Source organism: Pangasianodon hypophthalmus, chromosome 18 (genome assembly GCF_027358585.1).
Source record: "Pangasianodon hypophthalmus isolate fPanHyp1 chromosome 18, fPanHyp1.pri, whole genome shotgun sequence".
NCBI classification, from domain to species: Eukaryota; Metazoa; Chordata; class Actinopteri; order Siluriformes; family Pangasiidae; genus Pangasianodon; species Pangasianodon hypophthalmus.
The window spans coordinates 5,477,956-5,494,392 of NC_069727.1; the positions used below are offsets into that span (position 1 = coordinate 5,477,956).

Sequence of the window (16,437 nt, forward strand, 5' to 3'; positions counted from 1 at the left end):
GATTCCCAAGTGACTCACAAAAGCTCAGAAACTGAATGTTTTATAGGTTTTTTCTTTCTCCTGACTCAATAACACAATAAGGCGATATTAAAAATATCACCACAATGCTTAAAGACATTTTTAGAGTACATGATACATCTCACAATGTATACTGTACATCACACCATAGAATTTTGCTGCGATTTTGTGAGGGAGGTTCCAACAAGGACCACTGCAGGTTCAGAGATTATGTCCAGCATGTATAAAGTAGTGAAGAAAAGAAAAATTGGTACAAAACAGCTTTTTAATGTCCAGTCAGTTGCTTTTTACTAGGGATGCAGCAATACCATTTTTCAGACTGAGAATGAGCACATGTTTTTTCTCGTACTCATCGATACTGATACCGAACTTAGTAACCTATGTAGTATTAAGCAATCAGAGGTGTCTTAGTGCATGCTGTTTATGTTTCCTTGGTTTAAATAGTGGCCATAAAGTGTGCATACTTGTGTTCATGCACTTGTTCTTTATAACGTTATCTAGTTGATTTTAAATGGTGTGGATTAACTAGCTATATTAGTAACTTTGGATGGAGCAGGGTTGCAGTGGAGAAGAGCGGGTTTTGTTCTACATCGGAAAGGTGCTCATTGCATTTCATTGCGTCTGAATCCCTCACTGTTAATGACCAATAGCAGCTGATATTTAAGAACAACATACTCTCGTAGCATTGACTCTAGACATTTCTTCTCACCTTGCTGCCAGTGATGAACTCCTCATGCTGAGTTCTATGTTTAAGATGGTTTATTAGGCTTCTTGTATTATAAGAAGATGTTGCAGTTCTTTCTCTTGATATTTTCACAGAGTACAGCTCGCAGTCTGCTTTGTTTTGCCTTTGTTAAGCGTGAACTATTGCCAGATCACTGTTGTTTTGTGTCATCTGTTCATTTGCATGACAGCATTCGCTAGGTTACGTCACATAATATCACGAGGTATCGGATGTTGGTATCGGAGGGTTTTTATGAGTTAATGAGCATTGGACAACATTGGATAGGATCAGGTTTTTACACTGAATAGCAAAGGAGTTATAAAAGCACTGACACCTGATGATATAGACAATACTTAGAAAATACTTAGAAAAATATTATGATGTTAGATCACAATATCATATCGTTATATTGTCCCGACCTACTCAGTAGTTTTTTTTTGTTTTTTTTTTGCAGCTTTAAAATATTTCTGTTTTGTCAGCCCACCATGTTGACAGAATGCCAGGAAATGCTGCTAGTTTCATACGATTATTTTCACCTTTTAAACTTTAACCTTTCTCTACCATGTCTTTCTCTTCTTCCTGTAGAAACTGGGCTCTGAGTGTAAGTGTGCATGTGTGAGATTCTGACAACCACAGGGTTTCCCCCTTTAGCTATAACCGAAGCTAAATGGCCTATTCCACATGGCCCGAGCTAAAGATTACACACACAAGTGCTGACTGCGCACAGCACACATTTAACAAATAGGTTAAAAAGCAGAACACACAAGCAGAACACACACGCCCACACACGCGCACACCCTTAAGTAACAGCCATGCATTAAGATAAGTATTCAGAAACTGGGTTCATATTTGGAAGGGAAAAAAATTCTCACAATCTAAAATGGTTTCTAAACAAACCCTGCACCTCATATCTGCACTAAAGTGTGCCATTATACTGTGTGTAAAACAAAAACATATTATTCTTTCTGACATGCCATTTAAGTGTCATTTTAATAAGAGAGGGAGAGAGAGTTAAAGGGAGGGAGAGATGGTGAAAACGAGGACAAGGCCAGGAGCACAAGTGAAAGTGGAGCAGGCAATTAAGAGCTTCATGGCCTTAATGCCGGCTCTCCTGTCTCTCTCCTCTCTCTGCTTCTCATACAAATCTCTCATGGCATCCTTTCTCTCCTAATAAAGCCTGTGTGTGTGAACGAGTGTGTGTGCACTGTGTGGTTGTGTGTTTGCCTAAGACAGTGTGAACCGCTTAATGTCTCTGGGTGTTTTTTTTTTTTCCCTGCTACACCTGTTGAATGATCGTGTGATCTTTTGGTTTGCAGCTGAATAATTCACACAGTCCAACGAGTACAAGCACCACACACACACACACACACACACACACAAGTGAAGAAAAAAAAAAATTGGACTATCACGCAACTTTCAGCATGCAACATGCCATGTAATGAGTTCATTTTTAAACTGACAGACTAGCTAATTACAAAAAGACAAAAAAAATATTTCTTGGTGAAAGCAAACAGGAAAAATGCGTTAAGCACAATACTAAATCATTCTTGGCAGCTACTCTGCCACCCCATCACCCTTTCAAATAATATGCACACTCTCAAAAATGATCTAAGTGCTTCCTATTATAAGCAGTATTTCATATTCGGCCAAGAAAAGTGCATTAGTAAATTAGAAATCAGAAAAAGAAAAAAGAAAAAAAAAAAAAAAAACAATTTCTTTACATAGGAGTTAAATGAATTTGAATTGTACAGTACTCCTGAGAAAATATGACACAATAAGAAAGAAACCCAAAGTAAGAAAGAAATCCAAAACATTTACTACATCATGTTTTTATATTTACGGATCGCACACCCTTGATTAAATCAGCATAGCCCAAGTTTATTTCCCTATGCATCTGAGAGCGAGAATAAAGTGAAATTCATTCTGAAATTCATTATTTGAAAATGTATGGCGACAGTTTTCAAATATTTCAGAACAAGTTATAAATCATGTCATGAAATGTTTCAGAATAAATCATAACAACTATCACATTATGGTGATGAGATACATAGTGACATGCCAGATATACATGTACATATATAAGTAATATATGCACCTCATTGCATTGTAGTGTGGGTGTTTTATGACCTAGCTATTTTATTGTTTACTTAATTTTATTGTATTTAATAATTATTTTAAGCAATACAGAAATCTCCATTAACAATGATGTATTAAATCAGAACACATGCTTTGTGCCATCATTGTAAAATGTTGTGTAGTATTATGTTAAATATGTGTTAAAATCAGGGACAACCAACTACACGTTACTGTAACTTTTAAGAATGATTAATGTTTTCTGTATATGGGATAATATTGAAACTGAACCCCACATAGCTGGTTATCCACAAAGCTAATTTATTAGTTAGGTTTCCATGAGCTAATGTAACTCAGGCCACAAGAAGAGAAAGAAGTCTGAAATATACAACAGTTACTGTAGATTTGTTTCTCTGACTGCTGACCACCAAAAAAACAAACCTGACTAGCCGGCTAATATTAACTAGCTACTCAAAACCCAGAGAGAAGAACAAAATTTTCACACCTGGTTGCCAGTGTGTGTATTTTTTTCTACATGATTTGGCTTCTCCGTTACATCATGGTTGTTTTGTTATTAACTAAAAAGATTTTAGTACAATATCGATGTCAAAACAAAAATGTTAGCTAAGCAATCTAAGACACAAACTTGAGTATTTTTAAGCGCATTTCATTTTTACTGGTTCAATCTTGATCTCTGACTTCTGTAATTTGAACATAGAGTGCACTAAGACAAACTAATATATTATCTGTGTCAGATATGTTAATCAGTACATGTATGTGTTGATAAAAAATTGTACATATATTCTGAGTTAAATACAGTAATGCTCCGCTTGTGTGTATATTGTGTTAATTTTCTGCAGGGGAGCACAAACAGGTTTACTTTTATTTTTAATTCTGATATTTCATTATTGGATGATACAAACAGTTATAAAAACCCTCAGTTTTCCCAGAGCCATCCACAATTCTGTTCAGGCCAGCCTGCCAAACTAATGAAAATAAAGGCAGTGAGGCCATTTCAATGTGTACGATAGTTCACCCAGACAGAACTGAGCAGAGCACGAATGTCTCTGAGCTGTGTGTCGAGCTGCTTTGTGGCAGTGTGTGGGTGGCTTGCTGGAGAGATGCAGCAATAACCCACACCGCCAACAGGGAAGACTGCTACAGTGGTGGGAACTGACTAATGACTAATACTGAGAGGGGGGGAAAAAAACAGATACAATGTAGAAAACATTCTTTAGATAAAATGCAGCAGAAAGACAAACTACAACATATACAAGCCAAAGACAAATTTGGAAATCTCAATAAAGATCACAAAGAGTATCAGGAGAAAGAAAGCACAATATCAATATCTTTTCCTTCATCGGATTAGTGGCTGCTCTTCATGGGCTGCTATTTCTGATTATATAGATTGATGTTAAGGTCAAACATTCACAATTTTATTTAAAACAGAGACATCCATGATATTTCTGTTAAAAAAAAACAAAATCAAATAATGACACTCAATCTCCACAGCTTTGGACCAATCATGTCCAAGAGCACAGAATGTTAAGGTACCTGAAAACTCCACAGAACTTGCTAACCTAGCTAGTGAGCTAAATTAGCTAATGTTAGTAATGAAGAGTAGTTTTGATTATGAGATATTTCATGTTTTAACTAAATCATAGACAAAATGAAAATACAAATTGAGACTCAGATACTGAAATGCCACTACTGACAAATATAAGCTAGTTTACTAGCAGTTAGTATATGGCTAGTTCAACAACAACAACAACAACAACATTAGTGATATTAGGCCTCTAGGGACAGAAGAAAGAAATGTGGAGTTTCCAAATCATATGTTCATGTATATTTATAGATCCCGGCATTTTTTTAAATTAAGGTAAAGGTGTAGAGATAGTAGTCTAGGGCACACTAAACTGTTTATTCTATACAGATTATTTTATTAGTTTAAAATAGCATGTTCAAGGTAATATGTACTTTAACAAGTTATAACAGCCTCAACTTCAAAATCACACAGCACATTATTTCGTCATTAAAAAAATATTATCCTTTATGTCGATCGCTAATAAATGGAGTCTGTCTGGGATTCCTGATAGCATCAGCAATCAACTCAAGCCGAATACAAGTCCAATAAGATGTGCATAATTGGTATTTAATGGCTCAGAGTGGGGAAGTAGATGAATGGCAGAACCTTGAGAGCAAACAAGTCCACAGTCAGAAGCAAAAGCCACTTTAAACTAAAAAGAGCATATGGGGTGAGAAGGTTAGCTGTCTGGCTTTGGGTAGAATTATTCAGAAGACCCAGAGGCACAGTTTATACATAGCTAAGTGGTGATTAGTGTCTCTGAGTGACGTCTGTAATAAAGTTTTTAATAAATTACTAAAACTCGAATCCAGACAACAATCGAATTAACTCACACATTTGTTTTTCATAAGACCAGGATGTTTGCGTCACACACGGTCATATGTTGTTTTATATGCACTGGCAGTTTTAATATAAAGAATATTATTTGATCAATTACAATTATATTTATTTATTCGTTAGCATCTATTGTTAGATGATTAAAAAGACAACAGTGATGCAACTGCTCATTCAATTATTTCTAGAAAACTAAAAGTTGCATGATATTATGGCACATGTCAATATAAAGTGTTTTACCTCATGGGGATGACAATTGAAAGCTCCATGGTGTTTCCCAGTCCCAAGCTTTGGCTGGCCAGTTTGTTGACCTAGTTTTCTACTTAGGTGCATTAATACCTATTAACAAAAATGAGTGAGTACTCAAAATCGCAGGGAATGTAACCATATTTCTTATTCTCCCTTAATCTCTCGGGCTAACATTTTGGCTATGAACAGCATTTTTCTCTTCCATCACACATGTAAAATATTTGAGCCCCACCCTATCTGTATTTTTACTCCACATGCTATTATCAGAGGTTCATGACAGCTTTGCGCTGCACTGTTCGGAATTTGGTCAGTTTCATAACTGTTTCCAAACATTCAACTATCTGTACAATCTAATTTATTCAACTAGTAAAAAAAAATCCTACCCATAGCCAGAATGTATCCTGCAGAATGAGAAGGAAAAAAACATTGGTGACCACATCAGCAGCAGCCTAATGAACCAACTTGTCCATCTGGCAACTATGAATTAAAAAAGACTAAGAGCATCCAGCCAGGTGATTTTGTCCACTCCTGTTCCCATGATCATATTTTCCCCTTTAATCAGTCTGAGGGTTTGTGCTTCTCTGATTTCATCCAATCCAGGAATTTTAATGTGGATATGCATGGTAGGTGACTAAATATGATATGTAACTTTATCCCAAAAGAGTCAGCATCTGTCTGCAAAAATCAGGTGTCCAACCATACAGGACTAAAATGATCAGACCACTGCAGAGTTGGTCAAGAAGTAGACGTAGAAGTAACTTGGTCAGTAATGAGGGAAATAATTTGATTTGATAAAATCAGAGTAGCACCTGCAAATGATGGAATCTGAATCCGATCCAAATAGAGCTTATGACAAATAAAGTGAAATGCGCTCCTATGTAATGCCTCTTGAATCAGTTTTACCCAAAACACCAAACTGCATAATCCAATTCAACCATCTGATAAGAGTTAACTGATTTAAGTAAATTTTGAGTTCATAATGACTTAAAGACAAGATCTCACAAAGCAGAAACAAGCCTGCCAGAACCAAGCGAACTGATGAATATCAATGAGAAACAAATGAAGTGTACATGTGTTTGTGGTAGATGTAGATTGAGAAGGCTACCAGACAACTGCTTGGCAGGGCCTGTCCAAGTTGCCATGACTCCTGGCTCGCAGGTTGCTATGACGGCAGTGTCCTAGCACCAAGCTCAGAGCCACCTCATCAGCTCGGCAGTAGATTTATAGAGGAGATTTCCATGTGCGGTCATAAACTGAGCTCTGGGATACACACATGCACAAACACACACACACTGAAACCATGGCCCCTGCTAAGTGGCAGAACCTCAAGGGCATCAGTCAGCCATCAAACCAGAAGCCCATATTATGGTTTATGTATGATTTAATAAACCACGCTGTTTTGTTCTTGCCCAATGAGGAAAGAACAGGATTACTTTCATGCCATAATCCGGGATGGTTAATCTAGAAACCCATGAAGTGCATGAAGGGATTAGGCTATAAAAATACCGCAGCCCCTGTGACAAGGAACGATTGCTTTGGCGAGATGATAAACACACTGACTCATGAATCAATATCAAGAAGAAGAGACTCGTTTCTCATTTTGCCACAGAGACTCTCGTGTTCATGCAAAATTGCTGCTTCAGTTCATTACAAGGCAATAACTGAGGGGAAAAACCAATCTGGTTGCTATTTACGTAACAAAAGCGAACGCAGGCACGTCAAGGAGAATGAATTTTATCATCCACTGTGTGTTTAACATCATGTGCATGACTGTTTTACTCATGGGATAAGGATGAAATAATAATAGGGTTGATGTAGAACTTAGAACTTTAAGAAACCTTTTTTTTTTTTTTTTTTTTTAAAGTGTAGGCATGCATAGATTAAGAGTTTACACCACAATGTTGCTGAAGTCTCAAATCTGACTAGTGTTGATTAACTTGCTATAACAGCAGCTCTAACAGTAGTCCCTGCTAATGTCCCTCTCAATCCAAATCATAGGTTTATATTAATGCACTTATTCTAATACTTTATTGTTTCTTTACTAACGACTCGTTCACAGGAACATGAATGTCAGAAGAGCTACATAATCTAAAGCTAATAATATACAAATTTAAAAAAAAACATGGTTATTTAAGAAAAATGTATAATCTTTGGTATCGTGAAGGTGACGTTTATTTAACATTTATGGTTTATTTAACATTTATTGGTCTCAAGTGTCAGCGCTTTATTTTCCACCATGGGAAAGTCTCTCATCAGTTTCCTGGTAGCAAAACAAGCTGTGGTTTGTTTTTGCCTTATTAACTTCAAGAGAGAAAAAAAAAAAGGCTGGTGAGGGAATGACCAGCTGTTATAATGCAAGTGATAACTTATGAATGCTCTATAACATTAAAAGTAACTATAAAGGATAAAAAGTATCATGTTTCATTCATTAATAAATTACAAACTGTAACTCAAACGTTGGCAAACTGTTGTTGTGTAAGAGGAATAAAACACTTCATGATGTGCTGTTATAGGAATATATATATATTTCAGGTGTTGGTTATTTTCCTAGAACAGCACTCCTCTGTTGTGTTTTAATTCTTACATGACAGATTTCATGATTATTTTAATATACAGGTTGCAGTGCAGTAAAATTCATCATTGCTTCCTGCGTCAAGTAACACATTAGCAATACTAAATCTTGTGATACATGTTGTGTATCGTGATGATGAAGTATCACGGTGTAATATTTTGCACCATATCGCTTATGGTGAACACGCCATTGGGCTGAATAAAGATGTTATAGGAAGTATTAAGCAGTCGTTTCTCGACATGAAGGAACTACAGAGAAGATCCCAAACCAGTTTATTTCCCGCTTCCCATCACGCCTAGCGGAAGCATATCATAGGTGCTTTGTTTACCAGCAAAATGCAAGTCGTGCTTTGCAAGCAGCAGCAGCAGTAGTGATGCATTTCGTTTTTGCAAACATCACCAACAAACAAACTTGGCATGGGCAGAGCTCTGTCTGTCTGTCTGTCTGAGGTCTGTATACTGACTGCTGTGTGTCTCGCGCCGTTTACAGCTCGTGCTCTTGCTGTCTGTCTGTAAGAGATACTGTGTTTAAAGAAAGAAAGAAAGAAAGTTACTCACGTGCCGAGGACCTCCTTGAATTCAAACATTTGCTTGATGTCGTCCACTTGCTTTTTCCACGAGTCCCTTGCGGTCTCTCCGTTCTCCTGAGCCATGGCGGAAACCGGGAAGCGCGCAGAAAGAGTCTGCTACAGCAGCTGCCTGTGACTCTGACAGATCCCCGGAGAAAACCGCGCTTTCCCACGCTTCGGTTTACACGTACGCCTGTCGATCACTAGCACGCGCGTGCATGAAACCCGTGAAGCGCGAGCTCTCTTTCTTGTGGGTCGTTGGCTGTCACGGTTTGTGCTACCCGACTCTTTTTTTTTTTCTTTCAACCCTCCGTGTAAGCGCGCGCGCGTGCGTGCGTGCGTGCGCGTGTGTGTGTGTGTGTGTGTATATGTGTGGAAGCGAGCAAGAGATGAGAAGACGGAAGCACGCGCGCGTTTCCTCCGTTCTCGTGCTCTCCTTGCTGCTGCACCTGCAGCGGCTTAAACGCTTTGACGTAATTCTAATTCGAGCGCGAGGCACGCGCAGCTTTCCACGGGAAAAAAAAAACGCTACTGAGCTCGAGAGAGAGAGAGAGAGAGAGTGTGTGTGTGTGTGTGTGTGTGTGTGTGTGTGTCTCCCCCAACAAAACGGAAAACGAGAAGACGTTATTTGAGCGAACTGTCCACGCGAGCGCGCGCTGACTGTGTGCCAGCGGTTGTTATGGCGATGAGGGAGATTCAGTCACACGGCGGGGAGAGAGGGGCGGAGAGCGCGTGGGACTGAACGGTACTGATGATTCGCATTGCGCCAAAACCTTAACGAGTGCACGCTAGCATATAACAGCACGAGCCACCACCACACAAAAAAACACCAGGTCACAGTGATCACATGACCTTTGCAGCACAAACCAAAAATTGTACGAAATGTCATGGTGACCTACTAGGGTACGGTGCATTGTGGGTATTCTGTACCTGTGCACGTAATGCAGTGCATTGTGGGATTTATTTTTTTTTTCGAGTGCATTATGCGTTTTTAAACAGTGCACAAACTAGTCATTTAAATCATTTATCCTTTTAGTAACTGCTTTATCCTGGTCAGTGGATCCGGATCCTATCCCGGGAGCACTGAGTGTGAGGTGGGAATGCACCCTGGATGGAACCATGGCACCATGCACACACACACACACACACACACACACATTCACAGCTAGCAGCATTTTCAAAGTCACTAATCCACATACTGGCATGTTTTTGGGAGGAAACTGGAAAACCCAGAGGAAATCCACATGGAGACAATATGGGAAACTTCACGCTGACAGTAACCCAAGCCCAGGCTCAAACAGGGAACCCTGGTGCCGTGAGGCCGCAACGTTACCCACTGCACCATCACAATGCCCAATAATACACAACTGAATTGTAATCACATATCTTAAAAGTCTCAAAAGTCACCTCATGAACCTTATTTAGCTCAGGTTTAAATCATATTTGCACCTAAGAGCTGGTGCTGTAATCATAAAGACTATCCAGGTCTCTTATTCACAATCTGAATATCCTTTCTACACACTCAGTACTGTTTGTTTTTACTCTTCTACACTCGTCTACTGTAATGATTTAGAATCCCGCTCTCTGGCGTCACTCAGAAGAAAGTTTCCTTCTGATGCAAGGTTTCATCCTCATGTCGTCTCAGGGAGTTTTTCCTCACCGCTGTCGCCTCTGGTTTGCTCATTAGGGATCTAAAGCTACATCCAGATTTCTGGAAAGTTGTTGGTGACAATGTCTATAGTCAAAAGCACTATGAAAATCAAATTGCATTGTTATTATGTGACCATTCATTTTGCATCAAGAAGCAAATCAGATCTTTCACCACTCCTTCGTGTGATCTCATTCGCTTTTGCCACCTCGGTCCAAGTCCCTCCATTGATGGTTCTGCTCCATTACTCTGAGATCACTGAGAGACCCAAGACATAAATGAAAGACTTTAGCTACATCTGGTGGATAAAATAAATATCAGTGAGAATAGTGCCTTTTATTCTGAGAAGGGATGCCCTGCAAACAAGACAAGGACATGCTCGTACTGCAAAGGACACATTTAGCTTTCAAGCCTGTTTTACATACCTGCCACCTGCCAATAGGACTACTGCAGGGTGCTCTGTGATCTCAGTGTGTGTGTGTGTGTGTGTGTGTGTGTGGGAATGTACACCACTGCTGTAGTGTACCAGGCTCATGAGTATTCCAGCTGCAAACTACTGCAGTTGCTCTGTGCAGGAAAACACCCCGCCCCCTTTTCTCTGAGCCTGCTCTGAGTCAGCAGATCTGTTCAGCATTTTGATTTGATAGTGCAAATTCACCTCCTCCAATTCTTGTTACACCCCTTACACCCCAACCCCAAAACAAAAACTTTTTTAATGATTAAATTCATATCTGCCCCATTCAATCTCTCTCTGCCTCCCTTTTTTCTCCAGGACATTTATTCCCTCATCTAACAAAACAGCACAATGCAGCAATGTTCATATTCCACAGCACTGTGGAATTGGTGCATCTGATTGGTCAAAAGGTGTTGATTAATTTCCTATATTTCTAATACATTATCGTTTCTATAGTAATGGCTAATTCACAGGGACTTGTATGGCAGACAATGCTATGCTATGTACTCTATGGGTAATAATAATAAAAACATGTTGTAATAATAACATGTTGAGATATTTAACATTTATGGAAGGAGTCTCCAGTGCTAGTAATTTCCCGTCATCGGAAAGTTTTCAGAATGGAGATGTTTGCACTATCTCGTTTCTCAGTAACATGACAAGCTGTGGGTTTTTTTTTTTATTAAAATAACTTAACTTTAAGAGAGAGGAAAAAAGGGAAGCTGGTGAAGGAAAGACCGTTAGAGCTGTTGAAATGTAAGTGATAACAGGAACTAGCTTGTCTTGACAGTACACAACTGTAAATGTAACCTGAATTGGTTAAAAAACAGAAAATGCAATTCACTGATATGTTAAAAAATGTATGATTGTGCTGTTGTTGGCATATTGCTGTAGTGTAAGTGAAATAGAACATTTCAGGACGTGCTGTTATCAGAAAATTATCCACTTTGGAATCGTAACAATAAATTAGCTCCACGTTGGGCACCATCACACCATCGCATCATTGATTATTTTCCTATAACAAGATGCCACATGTTGTATTCTTTAGATGAACTTTGATGAACAAATGAACATTCATACACTGCTGATTAATTAACTGATTAATCAAATCACACATTAAACTTCATGTTCAGATCTGATTATTAGGCACTTTAGCTACATGATTGTAATGCCATGGTTAAATTATTTACCAAGCCATTGTGGGCTTCTGCTGTTGTAGACCATCCACCTTAAGGGTTGATCTGTTGTGCATTCTGCTCAGCATGATCCATAACCATTTTACCATACACTTCCTGTCAGCTTGCCCCAATCTGGCCAGTCAGAACTGTTGCCTACTGGATATTTTTTGTTTTTCGCACCATTTTGTGTAGATGTGTGTAGAACACTTTCCGTATGGATGACTTTACGCTTTCTGATAATGTTTCGTGGTAACGTGACAAGCTGTGTACCAGTCCAATGTTTAAACATCAGAATCTACACAAAATGGTGCAGATTGGGGCAAGCTGACAGGAAGTCTATGGTAAAATGGTTATGGATCGTGCTGAGCAGAATGCACAACAGATCAACCCTTAAGGTGGATGGTCTACAACAGCAGAAGACCACAATGGCTTGGTAAATAATTTAACCATGGCATTACAATCATGTAGCTAAAGTGCCTAATAATCAGACCTGAACATGAAGTTTAATGTGTGATTTGATTAATCAGTACGTTTATGCGGAGCGTCCAACATACAAGTTGTGTCAGTTGTTACTATAGAACTGATAACATATTAGAGCAAGCACATTATATGTCAGAGCTGCTGGTATAGAAAATTAATCAACACCTTCTGACCAATCAGAGTCAAGAACTCAACTGCACTGTGGTTTGATAATGATAACTAATGTAATAATTAATGTTGGTAATGTAAGATGTCACCATGATGTTTGTTTCAGACACTAACAAGAGCCCCTGTCTACAAAACCTTTGAGCTCCTCTGATTAATTACAGCTAATACACAGAACTCTGGGAAAAACTGGAAAAAGGTTGACTTGTGAATTCCTAATTTTAAATTAGATTAAATTAAACCTATAAACCTACTATAAACCTTCATAGATCAGTGTGATGTAAACTATATACACAGCAACACAAAAGAAGGTTAATAAGAAGAGAAGTGACATTAAATTCAAGGACACTATCTAAAAATACTTAAACAACAGAACTATGATTTAAAAATAACATTCCTTTTTCCATTCCTAAACACTCTATCACACATGTTATGGTTATCTGGTGCCATCTAGTGGATGCACTAGCAAATAGTAAGGTCAGGTTTTGTCATCCTGGTACATGCCATGGCACAAAGGTGTGGAATAAGTCTTGCCACCTCAAATCCCATCACAGTGTAGTGTTTTAACAAAATCCTTTGAGTGTCAGGAACTATAAAGCAAATATGAAGCCAGTACTACTGATGTCTTTATGTGTCCTAGAAACAAATCAAATATTCTGCTACTGAGTCCTATATACCATAGGGTGGTGCTCTTGTACTTCCTCTGGTACCCCATGTCATGCAAACAGCAGGTTCATTTTAATTCACTCATTTTATAGTTATTGTTTCCAAAATAATAACTCATACACAGGGACTTGTACGGTGAACGCTGCACATAATATAAGCCTAATAACAAGCATGTTTAAAAATGTATATTAACAAAGAAAAATTTTTGATATGGTGAACTTTTATGGAAGGAGCCTCCAGTGTCAGTGTAACAGAAAGTCTTCAGGACAGAGGAGTTTGCGCTTTCCAGTTTCTCAGTAACATGACCAGCTGTGTGAGTGTGTGTGTGTGTGTGTTTGTCTTCAAAAGAGAGATTGTAAGGGAATGACTTTTTGTAGCTGCTATAACGTAAGAGTAGGCCCATCGCACTACAACAGGCTGCACTCGACATGCAGAAATGGAAGTCTTTATGACACCTTTACGTTCTCTGTTGTTCATAATGATTAATCTTGCTATACAGGGATAAAGACTTTACTGTCTGCAGCTGATAAGTTTACTCAATGCTGACCTTAAAATTTGTGCCAACCTCCTCTCCAGACACCAACAATATGTCGTTCCTGGTTCACTCTGACCAACCGGTTTTATCAGAGGTCATGTCACTCTAGATAACATTAGGCGGCTGCTCTATATAATCAGCATGGACCCTAAAATTAAGTCTCCAGTTGCAGATTTATATCTAGATGCCATGAAAGTTTTTGACAGCCCTTACTTGTGGTCTGTTCTGGAAGCTATGGAGCTCAGCGAGAATTTCATTCATATGATAAAAGTGCTGTATTTCGAACCCTCAGCAATGGTCCCAACAACTCTCACTTGTTCATTATCTCTAGATTCACTGCTGCCCCTTAAGCCCAGGACTCTTTGCCTTATCCTGTAAAACTTTAGCTCAGCATCTCTATCCATGTAGCACCATAATATGCAGATAATATATTAGTTTTTTAGGAGCCTTATCTGGATTTAAATCAGGTCCAAATCAGCTTTACTTCCGTTAAACAAGCAACTATTCTTCCTGCAGACATACCCATAGATGAACAGTTTAAGTACCTTGGTATTGAGATTTTATTTCCCTCTCTCTTGATCTTAGCATTATGCACAATTATACTGTAACACAAGGTTCTGAAAGACCTTGATAAATGGTCTGCTTAACTCACTACAACCCTGGGTATCTATTGTTACAATGATTATTTTGCCTAGCATGAATTTTGTTAGCTTTACTAGCTCTTCTGCTATCTCCTCATTGCTGGTTACTGAAGCAAACTAAATTCAGCAATCTCCATAGACATGTAGAATAAGAAGTGATCCCGCTTAAGGTTCATACTGCAGTGAAGGAGGTTGGATGGTGGCTTAGCAGTCTCAAACTTTACTATTGTTTGTTCACAACAAAGCCTCTGATTGCTTGGTTTAACCTTCATGCTGATGTGGCCTGGTGTGCATTAGCAGCTTGCGAGATATCATCAATGCACATATCTCTGATAGATTTTCCTGGGTTCACTTAGAATCAGGAAGCAGTCTGTGTTCACGCTGCTGCCACAACCTCTGTACCGGCCAGGGAAGAGAGCGCCAAAGAAACACACAAAGTCAGTGTTTGAGTAGCAAAGCTCTTCAAAGTTTGTCAGACAAAGGTGTCAGACAAAGGCGACAGCAGAGAACAGAAGTGGAACTTCTAGACATGTTTCCTAGAACAAAACAGAAGAAGAACAAAAGATATCACGAGGTCAGCACAGAGCGTGCCGACATACAGTATATTCATAATATGACAATGCCCTCTTAGGTCCCAATGGGGCCTGTGCACGCTCCTAATGAGCATCAAAAACGGTTTCACTGCTCACTGGGCCGTCCCACAGCTCCATCCTCAAATGACAGTCACTTTTTAAGGCCGCGTATGCTAGAGGTCAGAGGGTAGTCATGCCCAGCAATAAGCAAGACCTATTTCATTGCGCCGAGTGGAACTGCTACGTAAGTGTTGTTAACTAGGGCACCTATGGATCGCCTAACACAAGCAGAAATACACTGAAAGATACACGGTAACAACAAAAAGGTCAAAATGACTATCACAACAATTGGTATAATTGTATGCTAAATACAACAGCCCCAACCGCCCCAAAGAGAGAAGAACCATGCGATCAAGTAGTGTCAGCTATGCTTATCACTCAGTTAGTGCAAGTACAGGGATGGGCTCTGAGGTCAGGTGCAATTCAGTAAATATGGCATCACAACTCTCCATTTTTAACAACAAAAAGCTGTATATTGGAGGTAGGCCAGTTACTTTCATTCCATGGGAATGTTATCCATATGCTATTGATATGGTCTGCTGTCACATCCAGACCTTAAAGTCAGCTACAACCTAGTAGGCACTTCTTTTTTTTATCTGCAGCTCAGGGCAGCTCTGTGGGTGCATGGTGTCAGCCACAGACATCCGCTCCATAAAATATTCATATGCTGAAAGACTGCGAGAAGTCTGGTCTCTGATCTTTATAGATTTGTCCATGAAGCCTCTTCCCTTAGACAGGATATGAAAAAGGCACTATCCTGACTTAGAACCTGACTTCGATTGAGACACTGTCTGGTCTGATATTCAGTTAGCATCACACAATCCTGACCATCAGCAAATCCATTTGAATTGAATACACAAAACCTGTATTACTCCTCGGAAACTTGACCTAATGAAAGTCGCTGCTGATTCCTTGTGCCTCCTGTGATCTGTGGAGGATCATGTTCGTTCTGGGAGTGCTTTTTGGAAAGATGTAGCTGCTAAATTCTCTGACAGTACCTGTATGCGTACCTTTTACAATTCTACTAAATAACATGTCTCAATTAGATATACTTGATTGTCAGAAACAAGTCTTATTTACCATTCTAACTGCAAAAAAAAAAGTTGCTATTCAGTGGAAACATCCTAGCCCTCTCTCTGTTAGAAACCTTGGTTTTTCCCTTCCTTGGCTGCAGAGAAGTGGAAAGCATTACCACAAATATCTGTTATTGCTTGCTGGGGATTCTGGGGGTCTTGGGGGGAGGGTTGGCAAGAGGTGGGTGGTGTGTGTGTGTGTGTTTCTGACATTCACAGACAAACACATATGCCCTTAGTGTCGACACAACCCCAGACACACACACACACACACACACACACACACACTTGCCCTCTTAATCTTTAACCAAGAAATCTATATTAACTGCTTTTAAGTTTTGA

At 39.1% G+C, this 16,437-nt stretch overlaps 1 protein-coding gene across 1 annotated transcript in view; it reads right to left on the minus strand.

Moving 5' to 3' along the window:
* camk1da (calcium/calmodulin-dependent protein kinase 1Da) overlaps positions 1-9,493 on the minus strand; it is an 88,877-nt gene extending 79,384 nt beyond the window's left edge. The window contains exon 1 of the mRNA XM_026922817.3: positions 8,613-9,493. Within this exon, the coding sequence (XP_026778618.1) occupies positions 8,613-8,707 (95 nt within the window). The 5' untranslated portion in view covers positions 8,708-9,493. The remainder of the gene's footprint in view (positions 1-8,612) is intronic.
* Between the last annotated feature and the right edge of the window lie 6,944 nt (positions 9,494-16,437).